This window comes from Penicillium waksmanii (genome assembly GCF_028829765.1).
Source record: "Penicillium waksmanii strain IBT 27052 chromosome Unknown utg000007l:1.0-4314555.0:1.0-4317578.0, whole genome shotgun sequence".
In the NCBI taxonomy this organism is placed as follows: Eukaryota; Fungi; Ascomycota; class Eurotiomycetes; order Eurotiales; family Aspergillaceae; genus Penicillium; species Penicillium waksmanii.
Genome location: NW_026643253.1, coordinates 3,422,615 through 3,447,802, shown reverse-complemented (window position 1 = coordinate 3,447,802; position 25,188 = coordinate 3,422,615). Strand labels below are relative to the sequence as shown.

The 25,188-nt window shown below is 51.0% G+C and overlaps 8 protein-coding genes across 8 annotated transcripts; 5 read left to right on the top strand and 3 right to left on the bottom strand.

The window, feature by feature from the left end:
• Positions 1–381: 381 nt before the first annotated feature.
• Positions 382–4,392, top strand: pld2 (putative phospholipase D (PLD); the record flags this gene model as incomplete). Its single annotated transcript, XM_057267344.1, has 4 exons — positions 382–549; positions 613–1,030; positions 1,095–3,655; positions 3,709–4,392. The coding sequence occupies 4 exons, from the start codon at positions 382–384 to the stop codon at positions 4,390–4,392; spliced, it is 3,831 nt and encodes a 1,276-aa protein (XP_057121545.1).
• A 2,366-nt stretch (positions 4,393–6,758) lies between these two features.
• N7481_008124 (uncharacterized protein) lies at positions 6,759–8,774 on the bottom strand (the record flags this gene model as incomplete). Its single annotated transcript, XM_057267343.1, has 2 exons — positions 6,759–7,853; positions 7,914–8,774. 2 exons carry the CDS (start codon positions 8,772–8,774, stop codon positions 6,759–6,761), a joined length of 1,956 nt encoding a protein of 651 aa, XP_057121544.1.
• A 640-nt stretch (positions 8,775–9,414) lies between these two features.
• On the bottom strand, positions 9,415–10,897 carry N7481_008123 (uncharacterized protein; the record flags this gene model as incomplete). Its single annotated transcript, XM_057267342.1, has 5 exons — positions 9,415–9,553; positions 9,600–9,979; positions 10,045–10,200; positions 10,259–10,660; positions 10,733–10,897. 5 exons carry the CDS (start codon positions 10,895–10,897, stop codon positions 9,415–9,417), a joined length of 1,242 nt encoding a protein of 413 aa, XP_057121543.1.
• A 795-nt stretch (positions 10,898–11,692) lies between these two features.
• Positions 11,693–12,160, top strand: N7481_008122 (serine palmitoyltransferase small subunit family protein; the record flags this gene model as incomplete). Its single annotated transcript, XM_057267341.1, has 1 exon — positions 11,693–12,160. One exon carries the CDS (start codon positions 11,693–11,695, stop codon positions 12,158–12,160), a length of 468 nt encoding a protein of 155 aa, XP_057121542.1.
• A 1,103-nt stretch (positions 12,161–13,263) lies between these two features.
• Positions 13,264–14,986, top strand: N7481_008121 (rhomboid family membrane protein; the record flags this gene model as incomplete). The annotated part of the gene is made up of 3 exons (XM_057267340.1): positions 13,264–13,765; positions 13,836–14,863; positions 14,924–14,986. The coding sequence occupies 3 exons, from the start codon at positions 13,264–13,266 to the stop codon at positions 14,984–14,986; spliced, it is 1,593 nt and encodes a 530-aa protein (XP_057121541.1).
• Positions 14,987–15,559: 573 nt separating this feature from the next.
• N7481_008120 (Zinc finger DHHC-type palmitoyltransferase) lies at positions 15,560–17,264 on the top strand (the record flags this gene model as incomplete). Its single annotated transcript, XM_057267339.1, has 2 exons — positions 15,560–15,758; positions 15,847–17,264. The coding sequence occupies 2 exons, from the start codon at positions 15,560–15,562 to the stop codon at positions 17,262–17,264; spliced, it is 1,617 nt and encodes a 538-aa protein (XP_057121540.1).
• A 458-nt stretch (positions 17,265–17,722) lies between these two features.
• N7481_008119 (Ubiquitin-conjugating enzyme) lies at positions 17,723–18,691 on the top strand (the record flags this gene model as incomplete). The annotated part of the gene is made up of 3 exons (XM_057267338.1): positions 17,723–17,968; positions 18,012–18,154; positions 18,223–18,691. 3 exons carry the CDS (start codon positions 17,723–17,725, stop codon positions 18,689–18,691), a joined length of 858 nt encoding a protein of 285 aa, XP_057121539.1.
• Positions 18,692–19,041: 350 nt separating this feature from the next.
• Positions 19,042–24,503, bottom strand: N7481_008118 (uncharacterized protein; the record flags this gene model as incomplete). Its single annotated transcript, XM_057267337.1, has 4 exons — positions 19,042–22,637; positions 22,704–23,148; positions 23,201–24,306; positions 24,437–24,503. 4 exons carry the CDS (start codon positions 24,501–24,503, stop codon positions 19,042–19,044), a joined length of 5,214 nt encoding a protein of 1,737 aa, XP_057121538.1.
• Positions 24,504–25,188: the final 685 nt, after the last annotated feature.

Here is a 25,188-nt window from a genome sequence, read left to right as displayed (position 1 = left end):
TGATAATCAGTTGCAAGTACAAACCAAAAGAACAAGTGGCGCGCAAGCAAAACCCCGATCAGCATAAGTGGAGCCCCGGGCGATCCGCAGTGTAGACAGAGTAGTAGCATGATGCGCATAGCACGGCCACGGTCTACCAGCTAGGCAAAATGCAGTAGGCGAGACGTACTCCGTAAGAGAACCAGAGCTGAAAGTGTAATTTACTAGTTCAAAGTTGACATTTTTACTAACTAATTTACTAATTTAGCAGCCTGGCTCACTCGACAGCAACCAACTCAGCCACCACGGCTCCATCGTGGCTGGGCAGCGGGGCATCTCTCTGCTGTTAAAAACAACCCCCCGCCCCGATCTTTCTCTCCCCTCACATTATTTCCTCTAACCATGTCGCATCAAGAGGATGACCTGGCCTATGGCCGCTATTATGAATCCCAGCGTGGCTCGGGTGGTGACAGCTCTCGTGGACTCAGCGACACCTTTAAGAAGCTGAAGGATACCTACAAGACTCACCAGAGTTCCGGCCAGAGCCAGGGTCAGCCCGGAAACCAGGCAGTAAGCCCCCACTCCCACTGTCAGCGAGAGCTTGTTTAACTCATAATCCAGCAATATTCTCAGAATCAAAACCAGAATCAACCTCCATACGGCTATAGCACCAACCAAGGCCAAAATACTGGCCAGTACCAGCAGCAGCAGCAGCAACCGGAGTACCACGGCCAGAACCAGAACCAGAGCCAGGGTAACCAGTACCATGGACGGCCCCCAAAGGAAGATAAGATCGGAGGGTTCCTGGGGAAGATTCAGGGCGCAGTGACCGATCTGGGTACCGATGTGGCCCAGAAACTGGGCAACACCATCGATCCTCAAGCCTATGCGCATTACGGCGCACCCAAGCCCACCTCTGAGCAACGCTTTGGAAGCTTTGCCCCACCCCGAGAGCGCAACGATGCCAAGTGGTACGTGGACGGCTGCAGCTATTTCTGGGCCGTCTCGAGGGCCTTGGAGAGTGCGCGCGAGTCTATTTGGATTCTTGACTGTAAGTGTCGACTTCCCCATTTGCAACCCCGAGTCCCCGACAAGTTTGTCTAATCGTGATGCAGGGTGGCTTTCCCCTGAGCTTTACCTGAGAAGACCCCCAGCCAAGAATGAACAATACCGACTGGACCGAATGCTGCAAGCTGCGGCCCAGCGTGGTGTTCGCGTCAACATCATTGTATACAAGGAAGTCACTCAGGCCTTGACGCTTTCTTCCGCACACACAAAGCACACCCTGGAGAATCTGCATCCCAATATTGCGGTCTTTCGACACCCCGATCACTTGCCGGATCGTCAAGAGCTTGCCTCGTCAATCTCCAGCTCTTTCCAAAATATGTCTCTGGACTCTGCTAGTCTCGGTAAAATGTCCAAGGACGCTTTGAAGGGACTTTATGGTATGAACGACGACGTTATTCTCTACTGGGCCCACCATGAGAAGCTGTGCTTAATTGATGGCCAAACCGCTTTCATGGGCGGGCTGGACATGTGCTTCGGACGCTGGGACACCCACCAGCATGCCATTTCCGATGTTCACCCGGCCGATCTCAACGAGAACGTCTTCCCAGGCCAGGATTATAACAACTCGCGAGTTCTTGATTTCCAAGATGTTTCTCACTGGGAGAACAACCAACTCGATCGAAAGACCATGTCTAGAATGGGATGGTCCGATATTTCGGTGAGCCTTCACGGAGGCGTTGTTGAGGATCTGCGCCGACACTTCGTGGAGCGATGGAACTTTATCTACGACGCGAAGTATAAGGTTCGTCAACAGTCTCGATATGTCAGACTTGCCCTATATGGACGTCCCAACTCTACTGGCCCGCAGTCTGGCTCCGCGCCACCGCAGCAACATCAGCAACAAACACAGGAGCAACAGAGTCCTTATCCATCCGGACAAGCCAGCCCACACGTCCAGCAGCCATCCTGGCAAGGCGGAGGCACCTCCACTTACCAACCTCCTCCGGGCCAGGCGTCTTCTACTACGCAGTCCCAACAACAACCCCAGAGCTCTGCGGCGTCTAATAATTATCAAATTGGTGGCACACCAACCTACCCACCACCCCCTAGCCAGGCCCAGCACAGCCAGAATCAGCAACAGCACTACAACACATCATCCCAACAGACTGGGAGTGCCTCGACCTATCCACCCCCGCCAGGTCAAGATTCACCCAGTCATCCACAACAGCCCCATAGTCCTGCTCCGTCCTGGCAGTCCGCATCTGGAAATACCTCAAGCTACCCACCTCCACCAGGCCAGGCATCTGCTAGCCCGCAGCCGTATCAGCAGCAACAACCGTCCTCCACCTCGTCTTACCAACCATACCAGGCTGGTAGTACATCATCCTACCCATCTCACTCGACCGAGTTGCCAGCCAACACCTCCCAATCCCCACCTGGTTACTCAAGCCACTCTCCGAGCCAAGGCCATTCTCAGTATACTTACACCGGTGATTCTTTCCCGCCGCCTCCCGCTGGTCCTCCCCCAAGCCAATCACCTGCCAGCCAGAACTACCAGTCCCAGCCGCAGCAACAGAGCCAAGCACCATACTATGCGCCTCCGCCTACCCAATCTCCCAACTCGGCCCAACACACCCAGGCACAGGGTCAAGCACCGTACTATGCGCCACCGCCGAGCCAGGAGGCCTCGCATTCGGGTACCCGTGGAATCAGCGATTACTATCAAGGTCAAGGAGGGGATCAGGAGCGAGGCTTTGCTCCGCGCCGCTTTCGTGAGGATATCACAAACTACGGAAACAATCTCCGGGGTCAGCTGGCCGGCCAAATCCACACTTATCAGGATCGTCTCACCACCTACGGCCGTCCCACTTCACAGAGTCGTGGCAACATGTCTTGCCAGATAGTGCGTAGCTGCGCCAAGTGGAGCAATGGAACGCCAGTGGAGCACTCCATCCAAAATGCGTACGCGGCTGTCATCAAAAACAGCGAGCACTTCGTGTACATCGAGAACCAATTCTTTATCACGGCGACAGGTGATCACCAGCACCCAGTGAAGAACACAATCGGAGCTGCAATTGTGGAGCGTATTTTGCGTGCCGCTCGCGCAGGCCAGAAGTATAAGATCATTGTTGTGATTCCTTCCGTTCCATGCTTTGCTGGAGACTTGCGCGACGACGAGACCCTAGGAACTCGCGCTATCATGGAATTCCAATACAACTCAATCAACCGGGGCGGTAACAGTATCATGGAACTGATCGCCAAGGAAGGTTTCAACCCCATGGAGTACATCCGTTTCTACAACTTGCGCAACTACGATCGGATTAACAACGCTGGTCTGTTGGCTGCCGTGGAGCAACAGAGCGGTGTCGACTACGGACATGCTCAGAGACAGTACGATGTTAACACTGCTGGTCCCGGTGGGTATGCCCCAGGAGCTCCTGCTCATACCGCTACTCGCAGTGCGTTTGATACCAGCGCGCCCTTCCAGCAGTATCAACAAGCCGCGCATCAGGTCCAGGGCGCCAAGGGCTCCAGCTCCGGTCGTTGGGATAGCGTCAGCTCGTGCTATATGCTGAACGGGGAGGATATCCGTAATGTGCCGTGGGACGGTCACCCCGATGCTGAGATCGATGCATTCGTGAGCGAGGAGCTCTACGTGCATTCGAAGGTATGTTATCTAAACATGGAAAAGATTAACTTTCAGTGCTAACAGGAGAGTAGGTGATGATTGCCGACGACCGACTGGTTATCTGTGGATCTGCCAACCTCAATGACCGCTCGCAGCTGGGTGACCATGATTCCGAGATTGCTGTAATCATCGAGGACTTTACCCCAGTACAGTCCAGCATGAACGGCAAGCCATGGACTGCCAGCCGCTTCGCCTCCTCTCTCCGTCGCGAGCTGTTCCGCAAGCACTTGGGTCTTTTGCCTGCCCAGGACTACCAGCGACCAGACGCGAACTTCGAACCCGTTGGAGTTCCCAACAACTTCGACTTCGATTGCCCCGAGAGCAGAATTGTCGCGGATCCGCTCGCTGACACCGTACAAAGCATGTGGAACACCCGAGCGCGCACGAACACCGACGTCTTCCGCAAGGTCTTCCACGCCGTTCCGGAGGATAGTGTGCGCAACTGGGCCACTTACAAGGAGTTCTATGAGTACTACTTCCATGGTGCGGACAAGCAAGCCGATGGTCAGGATATGGGTCGACCAGCCCGGTTCCAGTGGGGGCATGTGGTGCGCGATGATTTCGCCCCTGGCGCAGAGGGAGCTAAGCAGGTCAAAGAGCTGCTAAGCCAGGTCAAGGGAACCCTAGTTGAGATGCCTTTGATGTTCTTGATTGAGGAGGATGTTGCGAAGGAAGGGTTGACTTTGAACGATCTGACCGAGCCCCTCTATACATGAGGACATTGATGTCGATACGATTTTGCAATGATCTGTATTCCAATCTAAATTGAGCCTTGGTGATTTCATGTGAATTAATTTGATTCGACTTGCACATACTACTACTGCTGCTGCTGCTGCTATTTTTCCTGCTTTCGTTTTTGTCCACTGGTAGATTCACTTCTGAGGGGGTTGTCAGCCTAAACCCTAACAACCGGCGCCAAGAGCATTGTTCTTCCGAGAACAATGTTAAGAAATCCACCTACCTACCAGTTTTCTCCCCATTTCAAAGCTTCTCCACTGTGGCGGCGAGCTTCTTTCAACTCAATGAATCCATCTCGATGTATCTTAACATTGTTCTTCATTCCACATATGTACCTTTCCACAAATTCTCCCCAGCACTGACAGGTGCCAGCCTCGTGGCATGCCAATATGAAAGAAGCACAATCAACATCCCTCCCATTCTCGGAGTGATTTTACAACCACGTGCCTGCATCTAATCATCTTGAAAACAATGAATCGACAAGTTGTGAGGTCTAGAGTGTCACCTCTGAACCACCTGGTAGGTTGACGCCTGCTTTCACGTCGAGGGCAACAATATTAAGAAAACGCCACCAGGTGCTGGGACAATCTCAGGGCCAGGTATCAGATCCCATATAGCTCCGATTTTCAGAACTCAGAACAATGAATCTAGCCTGGCAGCTTCGGCCAGCAAGTGTATAAATACCCATCTCTGCCCGGCTCAACAGACTTCTTTTTCCATCATCCACAACCATCTCGATCATCCCAATCATCTATCTTACTTCCAACCTTTCGCTTTTTACAAGCTCCATTCCATCCATCACTATGTCTCCCGCTCAGATTCAGAACTCTGCCGTTGTTAAGGGTATGGACCATTCCAATTCCTTTCCCATTGCATCTTCCCAACCATCATTCCGATATACTGACTGACCTTTTCCCGATACAGCCTCCCCCGGTGCTGGCTGCGTTGTTATGTAAATAACTTCACATACCCACCACAGAATCCACCATGTCCACAACCCACCGCAATGACAGACCTGCCTCTGCCTCGATGGTCTACTATACGGCAATCAAAGTCTTAAATCTTTTTTTTTCAAATAGCACCACGAAAACTCGGAAGGAACCAAAAAAAAAAATCTTTCTCGGAAATAAACATGACCAGCATATTCGTTGTTTTCACATTGCCCCGTCCAGTCATTCTTTCCCGGCAATCAAATCGGATCCTTTGCTTTCTCTCTCCTGTTCGCTGTCTGTGGTTTTTCCCGGATCAAGTCGACAATTAATCAATTTCACTTACACCGATGGAGACGCGAGCCGGTTCTCGTTTGTCGATTTTTCTAAGGGCGTGTCTTGGGGATGTATCAAGGAATCGGGGTTACGGTTACTATGTTCTCTTTTTCACTGCACTTTTCGAGTTGGATGGCTCTAAAATAATCTCTCCCCTTTTTCTCTCTTGTTGATGTGGTGTTGCTTTTCTCATGGCTTCTGGCTTTGGGTTGTGGATTTGTGTGTTCGATGCTGTTGTTATCTTCTTAGTTTTCGGACCTGCTGGCCGTGGCAGTTATTATGAATGTGACCATTCCCCACAAAACCACTTTTTTTCTTGTAGTAGTAGCTCCTCGCAGATGTGGCGCGGGGTTATCAGAGTTCTTCATTCCAGTACGTACTACGGTTAGCACACAGTGCTATACTATCCATCGCGACGAGAATGTCTTTCTAAATGCCGAGGTGTTGAGGAGGAGCCATAGTTGGGTGGTACTAGTAATGACACTAAGCGCAAGAAAATTCTCTTCTCGCCATTCGGAGCAGATGCGAAGACATGCCTGGGGATACACCTTGCCCTGGGGATACACCTTGCTTATATGGGGCTGGTGTAGTTCTTTTAGGAGGTGTCCTGGAGCGCAATTGGCGTCCGATTTAAGTGGGTGACTATGAGGCCTAGGAATCTTTTTTGATTGCGCCAATTGGGCACCCTTGTCAGATAGTACGGGCATAATCTTGCGAATGGAGAGAGTGGCAGTGGAGCAGTAGAAAGAATGGCCCTGCATATTCCAAATGTACTCAGCACTGAATTGAACTCATTGGCCAAGATAGCTTGCAGTAGTACTTGCACTGGACAGGAGAAGGCAAGCTGCCAGCGGATATGTACATCCATGGATAGGCCACTGGTACTAGCTAGCCCATAGGCAAAGGCATGTTGCCCTGCAGATTCGAACTAGGCTTCATACTCTTGGGTCTAGTGTGGACAAGAAAATAAAACGTAAACATGCTAGTATGTTCAATATCTCTGAGTCAAATTTACAAGGAAATCTACACACAATCCCCAGCACCATCTATCCATACAGGACACAACGGGGGTAATGGACCTAGTTCCAGCCTTCCGTCTCTTTGAGTATCTCCGCCAGTCTCGTTTCCTCCGTCTCCGAGTAATATTTGAGGTCTCCTTCATCAGTACCAAATGATTCGGCAACAAGATCCTCGATCTGGTCCAGGATAAGTCCAATCAACCCAACAGATCTGTCGTTGCCAACCTGGCACATTTCTTCGCCGACTGCAGCCTCGATGAGGCCATCGCCTCCTTTGGAAGTGAGATCGGACTCAAAGGAACGAAAGATTTCTCGCAGGGGTTTCAGGACCTGACTACGGAAGAACTTTGCTGTCTTTTCGAGGTGCAGGTGACTTCGGAGTGATGGCGAGGAGAGGAGTAGGTAGTAGAGATTCAATGCAGAGTGAAGGGCTGGGCCATCAGTCTGGGTGAGGCGGGTCCAGTTCTGGACAAGATCCGGGGTTGACGATGTTGTCTTGATGGTGCGGAAAAGTAGAGGGAACAGGACCCAGAAGTATAGTGGATCACGGAATAGAGACTCTGTTGATTCGGGTGGCGCATCAAGAAGCTCATTCCTTAGCCAGGTGATTGCGCTGTCTCGGGCAGAGTTTAGGCGGTCATTCTCCAAGACTGTCCGGATGAGCTTGAATCGGGTGAGTTGTGATGGATGGCTGTGTACAATTGCATTTGGAATTTGGCGAACAATTCCGTGGCTTTGACGGGCGGTACAAGCCGTTAGTAATATGACGAAGTCTTTGAATTCGGTCTCATTTGATGGGGACGGGATTTCTTGCGTCGTCGAATGAACGGTCAGCGCCAACAGCGAATCAAGGAGAGATTGTGGTTGACCAAACGCCACCTCATCGAGGCTAGCCTGGCCCCCAACGAAATTAGAAAATATTTCGGCGAGGTCAGGAAAGACTGGCAGCGGTGGAATTGGCTGTCGAGATGCGAAAACATGGGCACCAGCCGTCCGTGCTGCCAGCAGCAAAAGAGAGCCATGGCGTTCCAGTGGGATCTGATCGGGGGTGGTGGGAGGTTCTTCGAAGTCGAGTGGGGGTGGCTGGTCTGCTGCTGACCGTGAAACAATCGACAAAAGATCATTGTTCTCGATTCCAACATCCCGTGAAAGCGCCTTCATAGAAACAATTTAGTTCAATTCTTCATCCTGTGGGGTATGTTTGTCTCAACTTACCACAATTTTGCCCATAATCATGTCTCGCTCTTTAAGTTCCTTGTTGCTAGTGTACGCCTCCAGCTGTGACTGCTCGGGCAAACGCAGGTTTGGATTCAAATCCTCCTGTATGCGAACAGTCCAAGACAATCCAGGGTCCAGCGGACCGGAAAAGCTCAGAAGATAGGACTTGAGTAGCTCGATAAGACCGAATTGGATGAACTTCCCCACGAGCTGTGTTTCGTTATCGGCCTCGGGGGATGGGGAATGGACTTCGGCCTCCGGGTCTGGAGCTGAGGCCGCGGCGACTCGCAGCACGCTTGACTGGCTTGGGGTTCGTGGAGGCGGAGCAGGTCGTTTGCTGGGAGATACGTCGCGAAGGAACTCGAGCAGGGCTAGGGTAGTCTCGTCGGAGGGCATGGTCTCGTAGGCTTCCAATGCGGCCTGGAGAGAGGTTGCAATGAATCGACTGGGGGCTTTTGTCTTAATCCGGTTGTGCAGAACCGACAGCATGGCGAGGAGGCAATTGAACTGGAGAATGTGCGACGGAAGAGGCTTGCCCGCATCGCTGTTCTCTTCAGCGAGTTCGTCGTCGCCATCTTCTGGTTGAAGATGTTCGAGAGCTTCCGCCACGCGGAGAATCACCTCTCGTGGATTACCGAGTCGAGCGACATCCTGAAGACATTCGGTAGATGCGGGGAGCATAGGGAGAAGCAGCTTGACGAGGTCCCAACCGATGTTGGTGGTGAGACGCTCATCTTGCAAGAGTTGGTGCAATAATGGCAGGCGCTCAGGAGTCAACTGGTACTCGAGTAAAGTGAGGTAGGTCAAATAGTCAGTGGCCGGTGGCAGGGCCTGAACAAGTGGATCATTGACATCCATGATGGTTGATAACACGAGTCGTTGAGAGAGGAGCAATTGAGTCGCGCGGATGGCGGGGAAGATTGGGTGACATCACTGGGTACGGCAGCCAGCCAATAGCCGCCAGTGGGCAATAATTATGGAATTTCCCCACCACCTCGTTGCCTACACGCATGGGTACTAGCCATATAGTATGCGGAGGTAATAGCTATCCAGCACGCGTAGGTAATGGCCACTGAGCACCCTTTTTACATACAAAAAGCAAACGGGCGATGGCTACTGAGTACGATGTTAAAGGACACCTCCGGGGTTCCCCGCAGATAAGAATCTCCCATTGGTCAAGACCCCTAGTCTAGTCCTATCTAGGACTAACCCCGCTACCTTCTAGCCAATCACATCAGGCATCCCAGCCGAAATTCGAATTACATAATTATTGCCCTACTGACGGTTATCGACTGCCGTAGCTGGGTCAGCACAGCCCCATTGGAGAATAGACATACAATATCAACCACATTGCTGCACAAAGAAACTCAATTAAGGTGACTCCAGTAAACATTTGGGATTGTTTATCAAAAAGAACCCTCCTATTTCTATACTTTTACTCATAGAAAGGCTACGATACTGGCAGCTTATGATAGACTGACCCACACTCGGCCATCTTCTACTCATACTCCTCTAGTGACAAAGACAGGAATTCCCTGTGTTCCTCTCGTGTGAGCGTCCTTGCGTCACCTTGGATGTTCTCTTCCACCGCAAGCATTGCAAGTCGCCTCGCAACCTCTTGGATGCCGGCGCTCCGACTAATCTCAAGATCAGTGCCCCCCCTTCGTCTGGAGAGTGAAGAACAGAACACTGGGCTCCTGGGTAAAGCTAGGCTTATCAAGTATCACTGTAAAATATTGATGGGGAAACGGGCGAAAGCAGAAGTCACGCTGACCCATAGGCAGCGCTCGTATACGCATTTCCTGGCCTGGGGCTGTGTCAAATTCGTGGCAGGCGCCAATATCAAATCCGTCCGGTGGTGCTGAAAGAAAATATGATAATGAAGACGAGTCGGGGATCCTAAATTCGAAGCGAACTGTTTTGGAGACAGTAGGCTTGAAGATAGAGAGATTCAAGATAATGCTGGCGGTGAATTTGCGGGCCGTCGCTTCCAGGAAAGTGGTCCTTTCTTGCTCAATGTCTGCAAGAAAGGGCACGTATATCACATATTGAAGATCATATTCCTCATCTGTGGTGTTCTTAGCCGTAATGCTTTTGTTCTCCGGTCCCCATAATAGAATGAGTTTACTGGTTTCTCCAGTTGGATGTCATCTGTCTGCTGTTGCTCTAAAATCTCCCGGGTATGTTGCGAAGTCAGATTGTCCTGGGACGGTGAAGGTGGGAGCGGCTCATAGAGGCCATAATCGAACGCAAAATGAGACGCATCAGCATATAAGGAAATGGTCTTAATCATCAGATTACTTATATCATAGCCAAATGGAGGTTGATCATCTGTAGTTCACAGTGACATCAATCATTTCAGGATTGACAGCAATTCCCCACTCTGCAAAGGTGCGAAGCTTAGTTGGTGAACTGCTTAGCCTTTTGATCATTGGGAGCTTCTTTAGCCCAAATAGAAGGCTGGGATCGAAGCCAATCCATAAGGGGCCAGGGCCATGGTCATTATCACGAAAATAGCCCTGAAGATAGATCCTAGATATGAGAAGAAAACAGAATCCGGACATAAACTGATCACCTAGCCGTGTCGCATTGTAGGGATCAAAGGGGGGGAGAATTGTATCATCTTCGTCTCCCCGCCGCTCAGCATGAAGGCGCTTCCGATGTGCGACCTCGTTGCGCTGGTGCTCCACGCAGGACAGAGCATCGGACGGGTTGTATGAGTAAATTTCGAGAAATGGAAACCGCTGGTATCCGGAGAAAAATTAACTATATAGCTGGCAAAAATGCTCTGGCTGGATCGGGAGTGTGCTGTATACCTGGAGTCGATACCCCTCGAACTCCTCCGGTTGATAAAACTGCCTGCCCCAGCAAACCCATTTTCCTAGAATGACCTTGTTACCCTTGTGGTCGATATATTCTCGTTGGATCCATCGACAGGGCTCTTTGTTCGAATCGCGTGTAGTCTGCGATGTCTTCGCCATGGCATGGGTGTTTGCAGTGAGGAAGTTCAAGTGGTGCGTGCGGGTGCGGGTAGCGGGGCCGACCCTGAGCCTACCCCGATGGTGGCTGAAACAAAGTATACAATAAGATGATATACAACACACGTAGCGTAGATATATGCATCGAACTACAAATATCTGTATAATAAAGACATAGATACATGGAGATAGATAAAAACCCTCTATAATTAGCGATGAATTGATGCACACTATACTCCGCACTGATCCGAGGCATCAACCACGGTTTGTTCCTGGTGCCTCCCGCACCAAACTGTCCGGGTTTGGAACAGACACAGGCACAGGCACAGGCACAGGAACATGAACAGGAAGAAAGTATAACTAAATGTAACCACCGCTGTTTCTCGGTTTTCAGTTTTCTCCTGGGACCGGTTTCTGATATAGGACTTCCTCGACCCGGACTAGTTCGATGGCATAGTACATAGTCTCTTCTCCCCTACCGCTACTACATTGCACTCTCCCTTAGCCCTTCCTTTCACTATTTACGTTTTGATACACCCCATCCCCTCTCGCTTGTGCAGCCTGAGCATATCCTCCTCCGATCAGTCGAGGGCTGAGGTCAATCTCATATGCGCCTGACCCTCACTTGGGGAAACCGCTACCGAGCGTCCTCTTGCCCAGTCCCTTTCCCTTTCCCTACTACTAGTATCTTCTCATTATACCAAAGGGACCATCAGGAAGCACAACAGACGACAAACTATACCGACCACCTTCATCTACCTCCACCTTTCGTCGTAGGATGGGCGATAGATCGACGCCATGGCTACAATGACAACCACGGCCGAGATACACACATGCTATACTTCGACGACCACGAACGTGTCACATGCACCGACGGCCATGGATGAGCTCCACATCAGGTACTCCTCGTCCATGACCAATGCCTCAAACACGTTGCGCAAGAAAAGTCGGAGCCCATTCCAACGGGTGGTTGATCGTGTTCGCCTCGAGTACTATCGATATGAAGTCACTTTTGGTCTCTATGTCATGACCCCGACTGAGAAGTGTGTCGCTAATACATTTGTACTGGTCGTCTTTTCACTCTTACTGTGGGCGCTATTGCTATACTTCCCGATCCTGCTTTTCCACAAGCTCACCCGCGCAGTATGGCTGGTGACAGGCCACAGTGACGAGGCCAACGCCACACTAAGGATGATAGACATGCATGGAGATCCGATTTCGACCACCTCCGCCACCGAGGCCATCCTACCCTCGTGGTCACTGTGAAGGATTCCCCTCGGCCTTTTCTCTGAGGACTGCATTTGGACAACGTATATACTCCGAGATCCATGCCAGCTTCATGCTGAGGCGGAACTTCTTCGATGAAATGCCATTCCCCTTGTTGATTTGGAATCAACTATGCACCATACAGACAGTCGAATTGCAAATTCGGGTTGCTGGTCTACGTGGACCTGTCCTCCTTACCTTTGTCTTTCTTCTTGTTCGCGCCCTAGCAGCATTGTACCACATTTTTCTCACTCTCTTTTTCTTGGCGTTTTTGAGGGAGTATTCGGAGGGGATACCACATTCGTTTCAGCGACAGAACTCACCTGATGACCTACACTGGGGACACCCTTGCGGTTGATGACACACAAATACGAGCACACGAACCAGGCTAATCTGCCACGTCTCGGGGTACCAGGATACCTTGATTACCTGGAAGGGATGTTTGGGTGTTGCGGGTGGGAAGCATGGCCTTGCGGATCATACTAATAGTTAATGTCAACTGAAAACAACCGTTCTACACTTACCAACACAATCTCTGTAAAATCCAGCCTCAGGCGGTTGGGCATCTCCACTGCGAATTTTAGCGGCCTGTTGATCGCCGCAGCTTGGCGCTGCGGCTGAGTCGGAGTACTTCGGGCAGCGTCAATTGACCCTGATTCTTCATCAAATAAAGAAAAGTATAGAATATGATAATAGAAAAACAATAGTGACGATAATTATAATCATTATAATTTATACTCACTATAATGAAGAATTCAAGTAAATTCAAGTAAATTCAAAGCACCTGGGCGGTTGCGTATCAACAGACTCAGCCAAAACACACGCACTCGCCGCGCGGCTGCGTTGATGATCCGCTCCAAAAATAACTTCCCCAAATGTGACTGCCTGGCCCTTTCTTTCTTTCTTCCTATACTCTTTCTTCTTGATCCTCCTCATCTTCCATCTAACCATCATTTTTCGCCCTTTCGCCCTTTCGATCGCTAATAGGGCCTGATTCTTTCTCCTTCTCTTTCACTTCCCAACCTTCCTTTTGGCGATTTGACGATTCAACGACCTCCCTGGCTGTCCAACCATCCCCTGTTCACGGCCTCGGCTCGCCCACCATGGCTTCCAACGACTACTACCACTCGAACATTCCCAATCCCCCGGCTTACGAGCATGCTGCCCCGGGGGCGACCACACTAGGGAGAAACACTCCAGCTGTTGGCGCGACCGCCGCGGCTCCTGGCCTTGGCTACTCTAGCTACACCCAGTCCCATCATGATGACCCATCCGTCCCCTATCACAACCGCGAGAGCCAACATTCGATTGCCTCTGATGGAAATCCATATTATTCGGCTGGAGCAGTACCAGATGGCGACCACTACTCAGAGAACATCCCGCTCAAGTCGCAAACACAATTCGGCAACAACCCAGAATGGCAGCACCAACAAACTCAGTACAACCCCTATCCACCCTCCCCTGGCGCGGTTGAAAACCTCAACAGAGGTCGTGATGACCCCCGCCAGCAGAAGCGCGGGTTTTTCAAGAAGAAGCCCGCTTGGGCAACGTGGATTTTGACATTGGCGATGATTATAACCTTCATTATCGAACTGGTGAAAACTGGTGAGTTGCGCCTGTTCGATCAAGAAACCTGGGGTTCAAATTAGACTAACCTCGTCTTTACAACTTCTAGCACAAATGACCGGTTCGCCAATCACCAAGCCCGCAAACAATCCATTCCTAGGTCCCTCCGCCTACATGCAGATCTATATGGGCGCTCGATTCACCCCGTGCATGAAGAGTACCCCAGGCATCCAAGATCTGGGCGAGTCCGTCACATTCCTCTGCCCAAACTCTACAACAACCAATACGAAAGACGAAATATGCACTCTCTCTGAGCTTTGCGGTTTTGGCGGAGTCCCCAACCCCGGTAAGGGCGTAACCCTGGATACAAACCCATCACCAAACCAATGGTTCCGCTTTATCCTTCCGATCTTCTTGCACGGTGGATTTATTCATATCGCAATCAATCTCTTCGCTCAGATGTTCATCTGCACGGATATGGAACGCTTAATCGGATTTTGGCGTTTCACATTGGCCTATTTTGCCAGTGGTATTTTCGGCTATGTGCTCGGTGGAAACTACGCTTCTCAGACTGAGCCTAGTGTTGGCTGCTCGGGTGCTCTGTTCGGAATCATGGCTCTGTTCCTACTGGATCTTCTTTACGACTGGCCGAATCGTGAATCCCGGTGGGTGGAACTAATTGTCATGATCCTCGGTATCGCTGTTTCCTTCGTGCTCGGCCTACTCCCCGATTTAGATAACTTCTCCCATATCGGTGGATTTGTCATGGGATTGGCGATCGGTCTTTGCATCATGCGCTCTCCCAATGCGCTACGCGAACGAATCGGCCTTTCGCGCCAACCATATGTTGCGATGAGCGGTGGTGCAGCCCAGCCTGCGGAAGACACCCGCAAAACAACCTCATTCATGGACTTTTTCAAGGGCCGTGGAGGCATGGTCTCTTCGTCAAGCGATGAGAACACATCCAAGAAGAATCCTCTCAACTTCTTCAAGGGCCGGAAACCCCTCTGGTGGGCCTGGTGGCTGATCCGAGCTGGTGCTCTGGTCGCCGTCCTGATCGGATTCATCATGTTGATCATCGACTTCTACAGGTACCCCAAATCTAACTGCTCCTGGTGCTACCGCTTGAGTTGCTTGGTATGTCGAAGTTACCTCCGTTTTATGTTTTTGCACCTGCTAACAAATATCTGCGATTAGCCCGTCAATGGTTGGTGTGACCAGGCTCTGACCACAACCACCACGAGCAAGACATCATCCTAATGAGGTCATTCCTTTTGTCTTTGCTCTACCATTCATACGTGGCGTTGATGTTGGTTGGATAAGCCGATGCGTTTCATGAAATATCTGTAAATAAATTCAGGCGTGCGGGTGCACTGTCCTTATTACCATGCCAGACTGGCACTGTCTTGAACATATCATCAAATCCTAGGACTTGTGTCAGTTACTAGGTGGAATAGATAGCTTTTCTAATTTACAAAAGATACCCAGCGCTATATCAATTAGTTCAAGCAGAAGCAATTCGGTTGGCGTATTAATTAGAATGAACCTAGGCAGTGAAATAACTAATAAGTATTATCCCCGATTCCTCTATCTCCTAGAGAGTACTTTCGCTCCTCCAAGATTGATCTCCGTATTCTCCGTATACTCTGTACTTCTTCTTGTACTCCACCCTACGAGGCTCGGCGTGGCTGAGGTGGCTGAGTCAGGCCCGCTTACGACGCCGCTGAAGCCGGTCCCCGATGTGCATGTGCAACGCCTCAGCTTTCTCACCGATCGATATACACCCCTCGATGCCCATCGCCCACCCTTCTCTTGAGTGAGCGAGCATCTGTAATGGCCACCTTGGCCTCAACACCCCCGACCTCGCCGACATGGCCGAAGCGGCGCCCTCGCGCCTGGGCACTCCGCTGTGAACGCTACTGCTGCGCCGCGGCCAGCTGCTTTCCTCTCTTTTTCGTCTACGGCCTGACAACCTGGGCCGTCTATGTCGAGGCCAGTGTTGGCTTCAAGGAGTCACGGAGCGATTGGCTTGGTACGAACAACTCTCCGCCGTTACTTGGATGCCTAATGGGCTTGCGTGCGGAAGTACAATTAACTAACGACATGGCTCGGCTTCGCAGGTCTTCCTAGTACTATACTCGGTGTCTTCTTTTACTGTATGCTTAACGCATCATATACCGTCGCCGTTTTCACAGATCCCGGTTCGCCACAATCGACCCGTCGCGGGAATGGCCGCGGTCAATACAGCGCCTTGCCTGTGGCCGAGACCCCCGAGTTCACTTCTTACACTGTCAGTTCGACTGGCGGATCGCGATACTGCAAGAAATGCATGTGCCCGAAACCAGATCGTGCACACCACTGCTCAACATGCAAACGCTGCGTCCTGAAGATGGACCACCACTGCCCCTGGCTGGCAACCTGCGTTGGACTACATAACTACAAGGCATTCCTCTTATTCTTGATCTATACATCCTTGTTCTGCTGGGTTTGCTTCGCTACATCATCCATATGGGTTTGGACGGAAATTCTCAACGACACACGCTACATGGACACATACCTCCCCGTGAATGTGGTTCTTTTAGCGATTCTGGGCGGCATCATCGGCCTTGTCCTATCAGGATTTACGGCATGGCATATCAGTTTAGCTGTCAGGGGCGTGACGACTATTGAATGCCTCGAGAAGACACGATATGTTTCACCGCTGCGCAAAGCGCTTGAGCGACAGCACTTCGACCCAGGATCCAACGGCCACAGCGCTGGTCATGATGAAGAGAGCTTAACGCAACGACTACAAGGATATGGGAATCAGATTATCGATGCCCACGCGAACGCCATTCCCGGCGTAACCCGAGCCGAAGAAGGTGAAGAGCGCCTCTCCCCGGCACCCTATGGACCAGGCCAGGGTCCGACTCTTGAATCCGCAAGCAACAACCTCACACCCGCCCAGCAAGCGCTGACGCGGTCATACGCGGAGAATGAGCGACAACGCGAGCACGATCGATACCAAGAATACTTGAATGATGAAGATAGTGAGAAGATGCCCAACGCATTCGATCTCGGCTGGCGTCGCAACCTCCTCCACCTTTTCGGCGAGCGTTCACTTTACTGGTTCGTTCCTATCTGCAACACAACCGGCGACGGGTGGCGCTGGGAGCCGAGCCAACGTTTTCTCGAGTCTCGCGACCGGCTGCGTGACTATCGCGAGCAGGCCGCCTCCGAAGAGCAGCAGTATTATCGGGATCTATACCAGCGCAACATGGACAATGGCCGCAGCTGGATCGGCGGTGCCGGCAACGGCGCCGGCGCCAGTGCCAGCGCCGCTCAGCCAAGTTGGACCCCCAATCGCGGGCGACAGGATATTCCCGAACGTCCTCCGACTAGTGTATCGATGCAAACGCTCGCGCCTGCGTCACCACGACCTAGGCCTGGAGACAGCGACTTTGAAGACGAAGTCGAGGGGAATAGATTGCTGAATCCTGAGGATGCAGGGCGTCGAACACGCAATAGAGAAACGGATGAATGGCGTGATTGGGATTGAACAGGAACAATCCATCTATATGTATTTGCATCATTGGTTGGCGTTCAGATTAAGCGGTCGGCCTAAAGGCCAAGTTGGCATTTTCCCCCCCATGTATGACTAGCATGCGTGTACATTGTGGATCTCGGATCTCGAGCTTACCTTGCTCGTATTTATTAAGTTTCTTTTGATCCTTTGTCTGTTTCTTTCATCTTCCCGTCTCCTAGTGGCTCTCTGTCTCTCGTCCATTGTATATCCGGTAAACTGCATCACTGCATAAACACTGTCATCATCAATCCCATCCCATCTGATTACTCCGCATTTGGCCGGATCTAATCTCGACTCCACCTGCCGCCTCCCTCCAACTCTCCTCCAACCTCCAACAAGCCCCAAACAACAACCGCGGGGCAACCAACGAGAAAAAGAGAGAGAGAGAAAGGGACACATAAATACACCCCAGCCAACATACAACATACAAAATGACCTCTCCCTCAACCCGCCGCCTCCTCAAAGAATCAACAGACCTCCACAAGAACCCAAGTCCCTACTTCACCGCCTCACCAGTCGACGACACCAATCTCCACGACTGGCACTTCACCCTAGTCGGACCACCCAGTCCAACCCCCTACGCAAAGGGCCTTTATCACGGTCGAATCACATTTCCAGCCGCATACCCGCTCCGACCACCTTCATTCCGCTTCCTCACGCCCTCCGCGCGCTTCGAGGTAAACCGCGAAATATGCCTCAGTATCTCGGGCCACCATGAAGAAACCTGGCAACCGGCATGGGGGGGTCCGGACTGCGCTTCTGGCTATTCGGAGCGAGATCTTCAGTGGCGAGAGTAAAGGGCAGGTTGGTGGGATGGAGGGGAGTGAGGAACTTCGACGCGAGTATGCGGGTTTGTCGCGGGGGTGGGTTTGTCGTGAGTGTGGGGGGGGTCGAATGAGGTGCGCATGAGGGAGTTTTGGGAGCTTTGTAGGGAGGTCGGGGTCAAGGTTGATGTTGAGGGGTTTGAGGGTGGTGATGGTGATGGTGATGGGGAGGGTCAGGATGAAGAGAAGGATGGGCAAGAAGGAGAGACAGATCCGCCGCAGGGACGGCATGATCTTCATGACTCTTCAGCTGCTCCTATGCCTCGATCTGTGCCTGTGTCTGCACCTGAACCAGAGATTTCCACACCTACGGATCCCGTCACATCTCCTCGGCCCCCGGTGTCGGACCCGGCATCACAGTCTGTTCAGAGATCTACATCGGTATCGACGCCGAGGACGATACCAGCGGTCCCGAACTCCCCATCTGCGTCTACACAGCTTGATACACGCCCTCAGCCTGCACTTGCGCCTTTTTCTCCGGCCAATAGCCCATGGATAGATCGTGCTATCATTTGTGTGGTTGTCGCATTAGTGATTTTGGTCCTTCGACGAACGATCGACGTTGACGATCTATAACGATGAATGGGTTTGAAAACCATTCGGATGCCGCGTTGAAGCCGATACTTCATGATATGCTTAAGGTTGTTTCAGTTCCGGGAAATTTTTGTACTGTTGGGCTCCTCGTCTGTGAGGCACCTCTACAGATAGAGTCGGGCCGGGGGAGTGACTATGCATTGATTTTGTTCCCTAGATACCCGCTCGGCGTTTGGTATAGCCTTTTTTTTACTTGGGTGTTTTCTTTCCCTTTCAAATACGAATGCCAGTGGATAGATATTGAATATTAGAAATCTTCATCATTACTCATCTTCATTGACATTTGCAATGTACTAGCAAAGAATAAAAAAAAGTATCACCGTGCAACATCGTTATGAAAGTACCATCCACCACCACTCCTGTACTTTCCATCTCTTCTCCAATCCAATTTCCTCCCCATGTACAACACCGATATCTGTCAGCCAACCAAGCATCGCCTCGATCTCCCAGGGCGCCATCGCCGGCTTGATCATGCTACTGATACCCTTCGCCGAGAGACCTTCCCGCAGCACCAAGCATCCCAGTACAGAAGCAAGTCCCATCTCCCATAGCGGCTCCACGAGATGTCCATTGAGATCCATCCAAAGAGGAATCTTCTGCGGGACGCCTTCCTCGGGCGGAGACAATGCTGGGGGCATGGTGCTAGTAACACGCTCCTTAATAGGATTGCCGTAGACATAGGAATCAGTTGGTTTGACATCAACCGCAAAGCGAAGTTTCGTTTTGTCCATTTGCCGTGTGAGATATCCATCATCTACAAGGCCGAATTTATCGCGCGGCGCTCCACGGGGGAAGATTTTGACATGACCGTTGGCGAAGAGGTTGATCGTAGCCAGGATATGGCCGTCTTCCGCATTGTATTGAACCTCGGCGGTGCCCTCGTCTCGCATCTTCGGGTCAAGTGTCGATGTCTTGAATGTTGCCGCTTGTTTGAGAATACCACATTCGATCAGACGTCTGCGGTTCAGTTGTTGGAGGAGATGATCGGTGATATCGTAATTGCGACCCGGTGCCACACGGCCACGATTATTCTGGCCGATAACGCGATTTTTCACCAAGGACTCCACCGCTGACTGGATACGTTTCTCGCCGAATCGCTCGAGGATTGTGTTGGACTTGGCTGGGTCGTAGGTATCTTCTGGCGTGACGATATTGGCTCGAACAAATGACTTGGTAACCTCTTCCCGTTTCAGCTCTTGTTGTCGATGGCTGTCCTGCTTGGACTTTCCGTCATCATCTAGCATCACGGCAAATGGAGTCTGGGCCATCACTCCACGTCTGTAATTGAGAGTCATTCCGACCGTGGTTGTGAAAATCTCATCGGCGTTAGGAACGGGCTCTTCGCGGAGTGCGAAAATGTCATCGAATTGTTCACGGGTTGCGGGGAGTGAAGGTGCCCGCTCGGATGTTGAAACTTCCAGCTGGAAGTTTGCCCATTCAATCAATGCTGGCCAGGCGTAGCTATCCAATTTTGTATAATCGATTGCGGGAACCTGGTCATTGGCATATGCCTCCAAGAATCTATCTTGGAAATCGTTTTGCATCTTCATAATCTGCAAACGGTTTCGGTTTAGCACATTCCGCGCCCTCTCGATCAAAGACGGTGCATCATGTCCAGGGAAACAAGCCGCCACCAGATCCCAGTCAACATGCCGTGCTTCCGTCCCACCTGTCAAAACACGTACGGCAACGATAGCGAGCATGATTTTCCGAAGCAGAGCTTCGGGGATTGGTTGGAAGGTACGTCGTTTGGCGGGTCGAGGTGTAGCTGGCAGCGTTGGCTGGAATCTTGCGCGAGCCGGAGTGGACGTATCGACCTTTTCTAATCGTCGTTCCTGGTGGTCTTTCTGCTTCTTCCTGCCGCCTCTTCTAGTCTTCATTGGTGTCGGCAGCGGCAGGGGTGCTGGTTCGGGTTCATCGATATCAAAGCGAATCCGACCGTCGATGGGAGCCCCATAGAAACTGTTCCTAACAGTCTGCGAAATATACGTTTCATCAGGAAGGGCAGCATCAAGTAGATCCTCATGGCCGATCTCCCACCTGGCAATTTTATCACTCGTGCGGTGGAAGTCCTGGTGATCCGGGTTCGCAGTGGCAAGTTGAGAAAGCTTACGGACAGGGTCCGAGATGGTGGCAAGCCTCCTTGGAAGTACCCTTCGCATTCGGCCCGCGACACCTTGAGTAGCAAAAGTGCCACTGCTGGGGTGGAACGTCTGTTGCGGGTTCATGATCAAACTAAACCCGCCAGGACTGGAGATCTTTCTCACAGTCCTCTTTGACAGAGTGTCCCGCTCTCCCCGCTGTCTCTGGCTCAAGTTCGTCTTCTTAGGTCTGAAAATGATCGTTTGCTTGATATGAGATCCTGGCGCGAATTCCTCCACCGCCGGTGGTCGTTTAATCTGCATGAGTCGAGCGAAACCAGGAATATCAAGATTGTCATCCTCGGAATCATGATCAGCTTGTCCAACCACTCGTTTGTATAAAGCCATTTCAACTCGTCGGTCCCTCCTCTTTTCCGAGTTGACAACAAACGCTGGTTTCGTTTGCAACCTAACCATGGTTCCTTCTTCAACTCGCAGCTCCTGCTTCTGCCCAGTGGCGCGCGAGCTGTGCTTTGAAACAGTGGGGTCCAGGACGATATTTGGAGAGTAGGATACCTTCGGAAAGGCTCGATCCGTGGCTAGCACTTTCTTTTGCATCTCCTTGACCAACGGATCATCGGGCGGGATTTCAGGTTTCGTGACCATAGTCTTTGTAACCATCACATCGGATAGATCTTTGCCGCTGAAAGTGAGTTGCCGAAGCTTGCCAGCATCGACCAGATGCTTGATTGCCATCTTCACGGTTCGCAGATCTGGCTTCTCCTTGAATTTCAACCTCATCCACTCAGTCACAAATGGATACCAAATCTCATGCCCGGAAGGATATGCACCCCCAGCCTTCTCAACAATATCCATGACGATCTTCCTTCGGAGCAGATTGATAGAGCCTCCGCCTTTCTCTGCCCTTTTGGGTTGCACTTTCCTTCCTTTCCGTGCCTCTGAATTGGGATCATCTGCGGCCATCGGTGTGGCAGGAGGCTCCATCGTCCCCTCTTCGAGAGCGATGGAATTTTCAGGTGCAACCAAATGAGCAGCAATTTCAGGCTCGGCTCGCTCAGGTGACGCAATCCTCTGTCGTTTATTTGGAGACGTTTGACTGTCTTCAGCACTGCGCGGATGCTTAGCCGTGGCATCAGCTTGTTCAGAATTGCCATCCACATCAGTAGTTGGGATTTCTGATACAGCGATTGCGGCTTCGGTCTCCGGTGACACTGCTAACCCAGCAAGATCTCCAGGCTCCTCAGTCTCAGACTGCATCCTAGATTCCCCCCTCGGCTTTTTTGATGGACTAGGAGAGTCGGGTTGGTTGAAGCCAGGCGGGGGTCGTTTGATAGAAGTCCGCGGGTGGGAGTTCGAACTCTGTTGACCCTCATCGGCAAGCTGATCACCATCTGAATCACTTTTCTCCTTGATGAACCACGGCATGTTGAGGATGTTGGGAGATTTGAAGACAGCGATCCGACTCTTTCTTGGCCTGCCTTGCTTTTTGCCTGCCGGCCTTCTTTTGCCCTCCGGCGTAATGTAAACACCAGGCGAAGGCTTATCCATTAACAAGGCATTGTATTCGGTCCAAGTTTTATCCATGCCCATCGCCTCAAATCTCTCTTTTCTGGAAAGGCCCGTCAGTCTATTAAGCTTGGCTTTGGAAACTTTCGCCCGTTGCATGGACTGTGTTGGGGTGTCTTCCAGGTTGATGCCATTCACTTCCTCGCCGGGGTCATCTAATTCGCGCTTCTTGAAAGGGCCTTTCAGAATACCGTGCGGCTTCATTGTACCTGGAATTCCTGTTGTCCCAGCCTGGGTTTTTATGTGCCCGGCCCTGATAGCTGTGTATCTTTGTCAGTAGTCAAGTTCATCCCTATCCTAAGGGTACTCAAGAAAGGACAACATACTGAAATCACCATTTGGAAGTAGTATTACCGCCGGATCATGATTGGTCAGTTTGTAGTCTTTGGGATTGGCAGCAAGCAACCCCTGATACAATGTTCCTCTGCCACCTTTAAGCAATCCCGTCGGCGGCCCGGTGAGAGGAAATCCATATTGATCGAGTTGGGCTGTTGCTTCCGGTCCTGGGATCTTCGGGGTGTTCTTTTTCTTACTGCCAGTGGAAAATTCCACGGCCTCCCAGGATGTTATTCCAGTCTTGACACGTTCGGCAAAGTTCTTCATGGAGAAATTCCTGTAAAAGATAATGGTTTTTTGAATATCCTGGTCCCTGAGAAGGGCAAAGTGCCGCAGGTGGAGAGGCTGTGAGAGCTGCCAGCAATCAGTGAGACGGTGTAGTAAGCTCTCCGAAGGTCTGCGGTAGAAGGTTCCAAAGCAGAGTTTGTTGATTTCCTAATGCGTGTGTTAGTGCGGCATTCGTCAAGATCATTCTTGTCAGACTGACCAAATTGGTGAGTCCCCATGGGCCGGATCGATCAATGATGTCAAATATTTGGTTCGTGACATGGCGATCCGGTGTCCATATGGGCATAACTGGCCCAGACTTCACGACGTGCTTTTCCGTGGCCATATCCACATCTCCGTCGTCGGCACCAGATGTTTGCTGCACAGTATCGATCTCCATATCCTCATCATCATCGGCTTGGTCATCGACATCAGCATTCAAGGCATCCCCATTGAATTCATGAAAACTAGAAAAGTCCTTTGCGGTGGGTTCACGCCTGAGTATAACACAAGGGTGTAGCTTTTCGTACTGTGACTCGGCTCTCACGCGCTCAACAACCCCCATTCTTTCGAATTTGCGAATGGCTCGAGATAGAATTTTCCAGCGCCAGCGGTCTTGGAAACCTAGAAGCCTCTTTAGGTCATTACGTGAAATGATCTGCTCTTTCCTGAGAATTTCGAAAAGCTGAGTGGTGAATGCCTCGAAATCAATAATATTTTTGTCCTGAGTGGCGATTTGGGATTTCTGGTGGCCTTGATTGTCGGATGCATTTCTGAGGAATCGCTTGTGGGTGCATAGACTAGTCCGCGCTGATTTGATTTGAACGGCACGCTTTTCGATGTATCCCTTTCTCTGGAGAGCATCTGTTCGCTTTGGAACGGACCGTTTATCTTGGCCACTCAGTTTCACCAGTCTGACTTGATCAATGCCTGCTGATCGGTGGGCGGCGATGATTGAAAGTAAGACAAATTCCGAATGGGGAAGTTTGGTCTCGTCAGGGCCATGGCCGGCGACCGCATGCCAGGTCCGTTCCCGAGGGACGAAGATTCGAATTTGCGCAACCGTGGATGATGTCTCGGCCTCTATCTCCTGTACATTCGAGTCCCTTGGCTCTTGGTCCTCACGGTCAAGCTTTTCGGCCTCGTCCAGAGAGAGGCCTTGCCACTCGTTTTCCTGGCCTACCGATACCTCGGGATGTTGCGTTAGCCAGGTCCAAACTTTTGCCTTGAAACGGCGGTCAACGGTCTGGCGCAGTTGGGTTGCATCCTGGGAAGCATTCTTATAAAAAGTTTCGATCGCTTGGAGCACAGTTGAAATTGTTGCTCCTATGAGGTGGTCAGTATTTTCTTTGGATAATTGATCCACGATTGACCAGTGAAGTATTCAAATGTATGCACGAAGTATACAAGAGGCTGAGTCAAGTGGGTCTGGGTGATCAAGCTAAATGATACGCACCCTGGTTGCCGCATAGCGCGACCTCGCCAAGGAGGAAATCAATCAACTCCTGTAGACTTGGGGCCATAGTTTAACCTTTGGAAGGCATGACCATGTGATCAGTTAAAGGGAATTCGGTTGGCAGAGGGGGAAGGGGGGGGTGTTGGAAGAAGCAAATGAGTGGAAAATGAGGATGAAAAAAAAAGTCAGAGGGATTCGAACGGAGGCCGTTGGAGTTTGCAGGCGTCATCGATCAGACACGTGATTTTCATTCCAGGGGGTGCCTTGGAAATCAGGTGACCAACATTCATACCATAACAGTACTTTTCTGTAGTATGCTAGCTACAGTCATTGCTAATTATACCAGTTTGAATGAACTTAATACTACAATATGAAATACTGATTGTCAGAACTATGTTTCTTAAATATAGTAGATGCGCACTGGCATTCAGTTCTCTTACTTGGGACTACTAGTACGATGTCTGCAATCCCATCGGATCGGTACTCGGGATCGCCGTGATAATCGGAGTTCCATGATCCGAAGCCCGATTCCTATACGAAGTATACATTGGGCTGTTTGTTTTTTTTGAATTTTTGAATTTTTCCCTTGGTCAATTTACTCCTTGAAATCATCTAAAATACTAATATATATTGAGGGTAAATCTATTTGACCCGATGGCATAGAAAAAAGAAGTCATTGCCAACAAAAAGTACATGTCTTTGGTGGGTGGCAACTGGAGTGGGCAGTGCGATGGCAACGGGGATGGCGATGG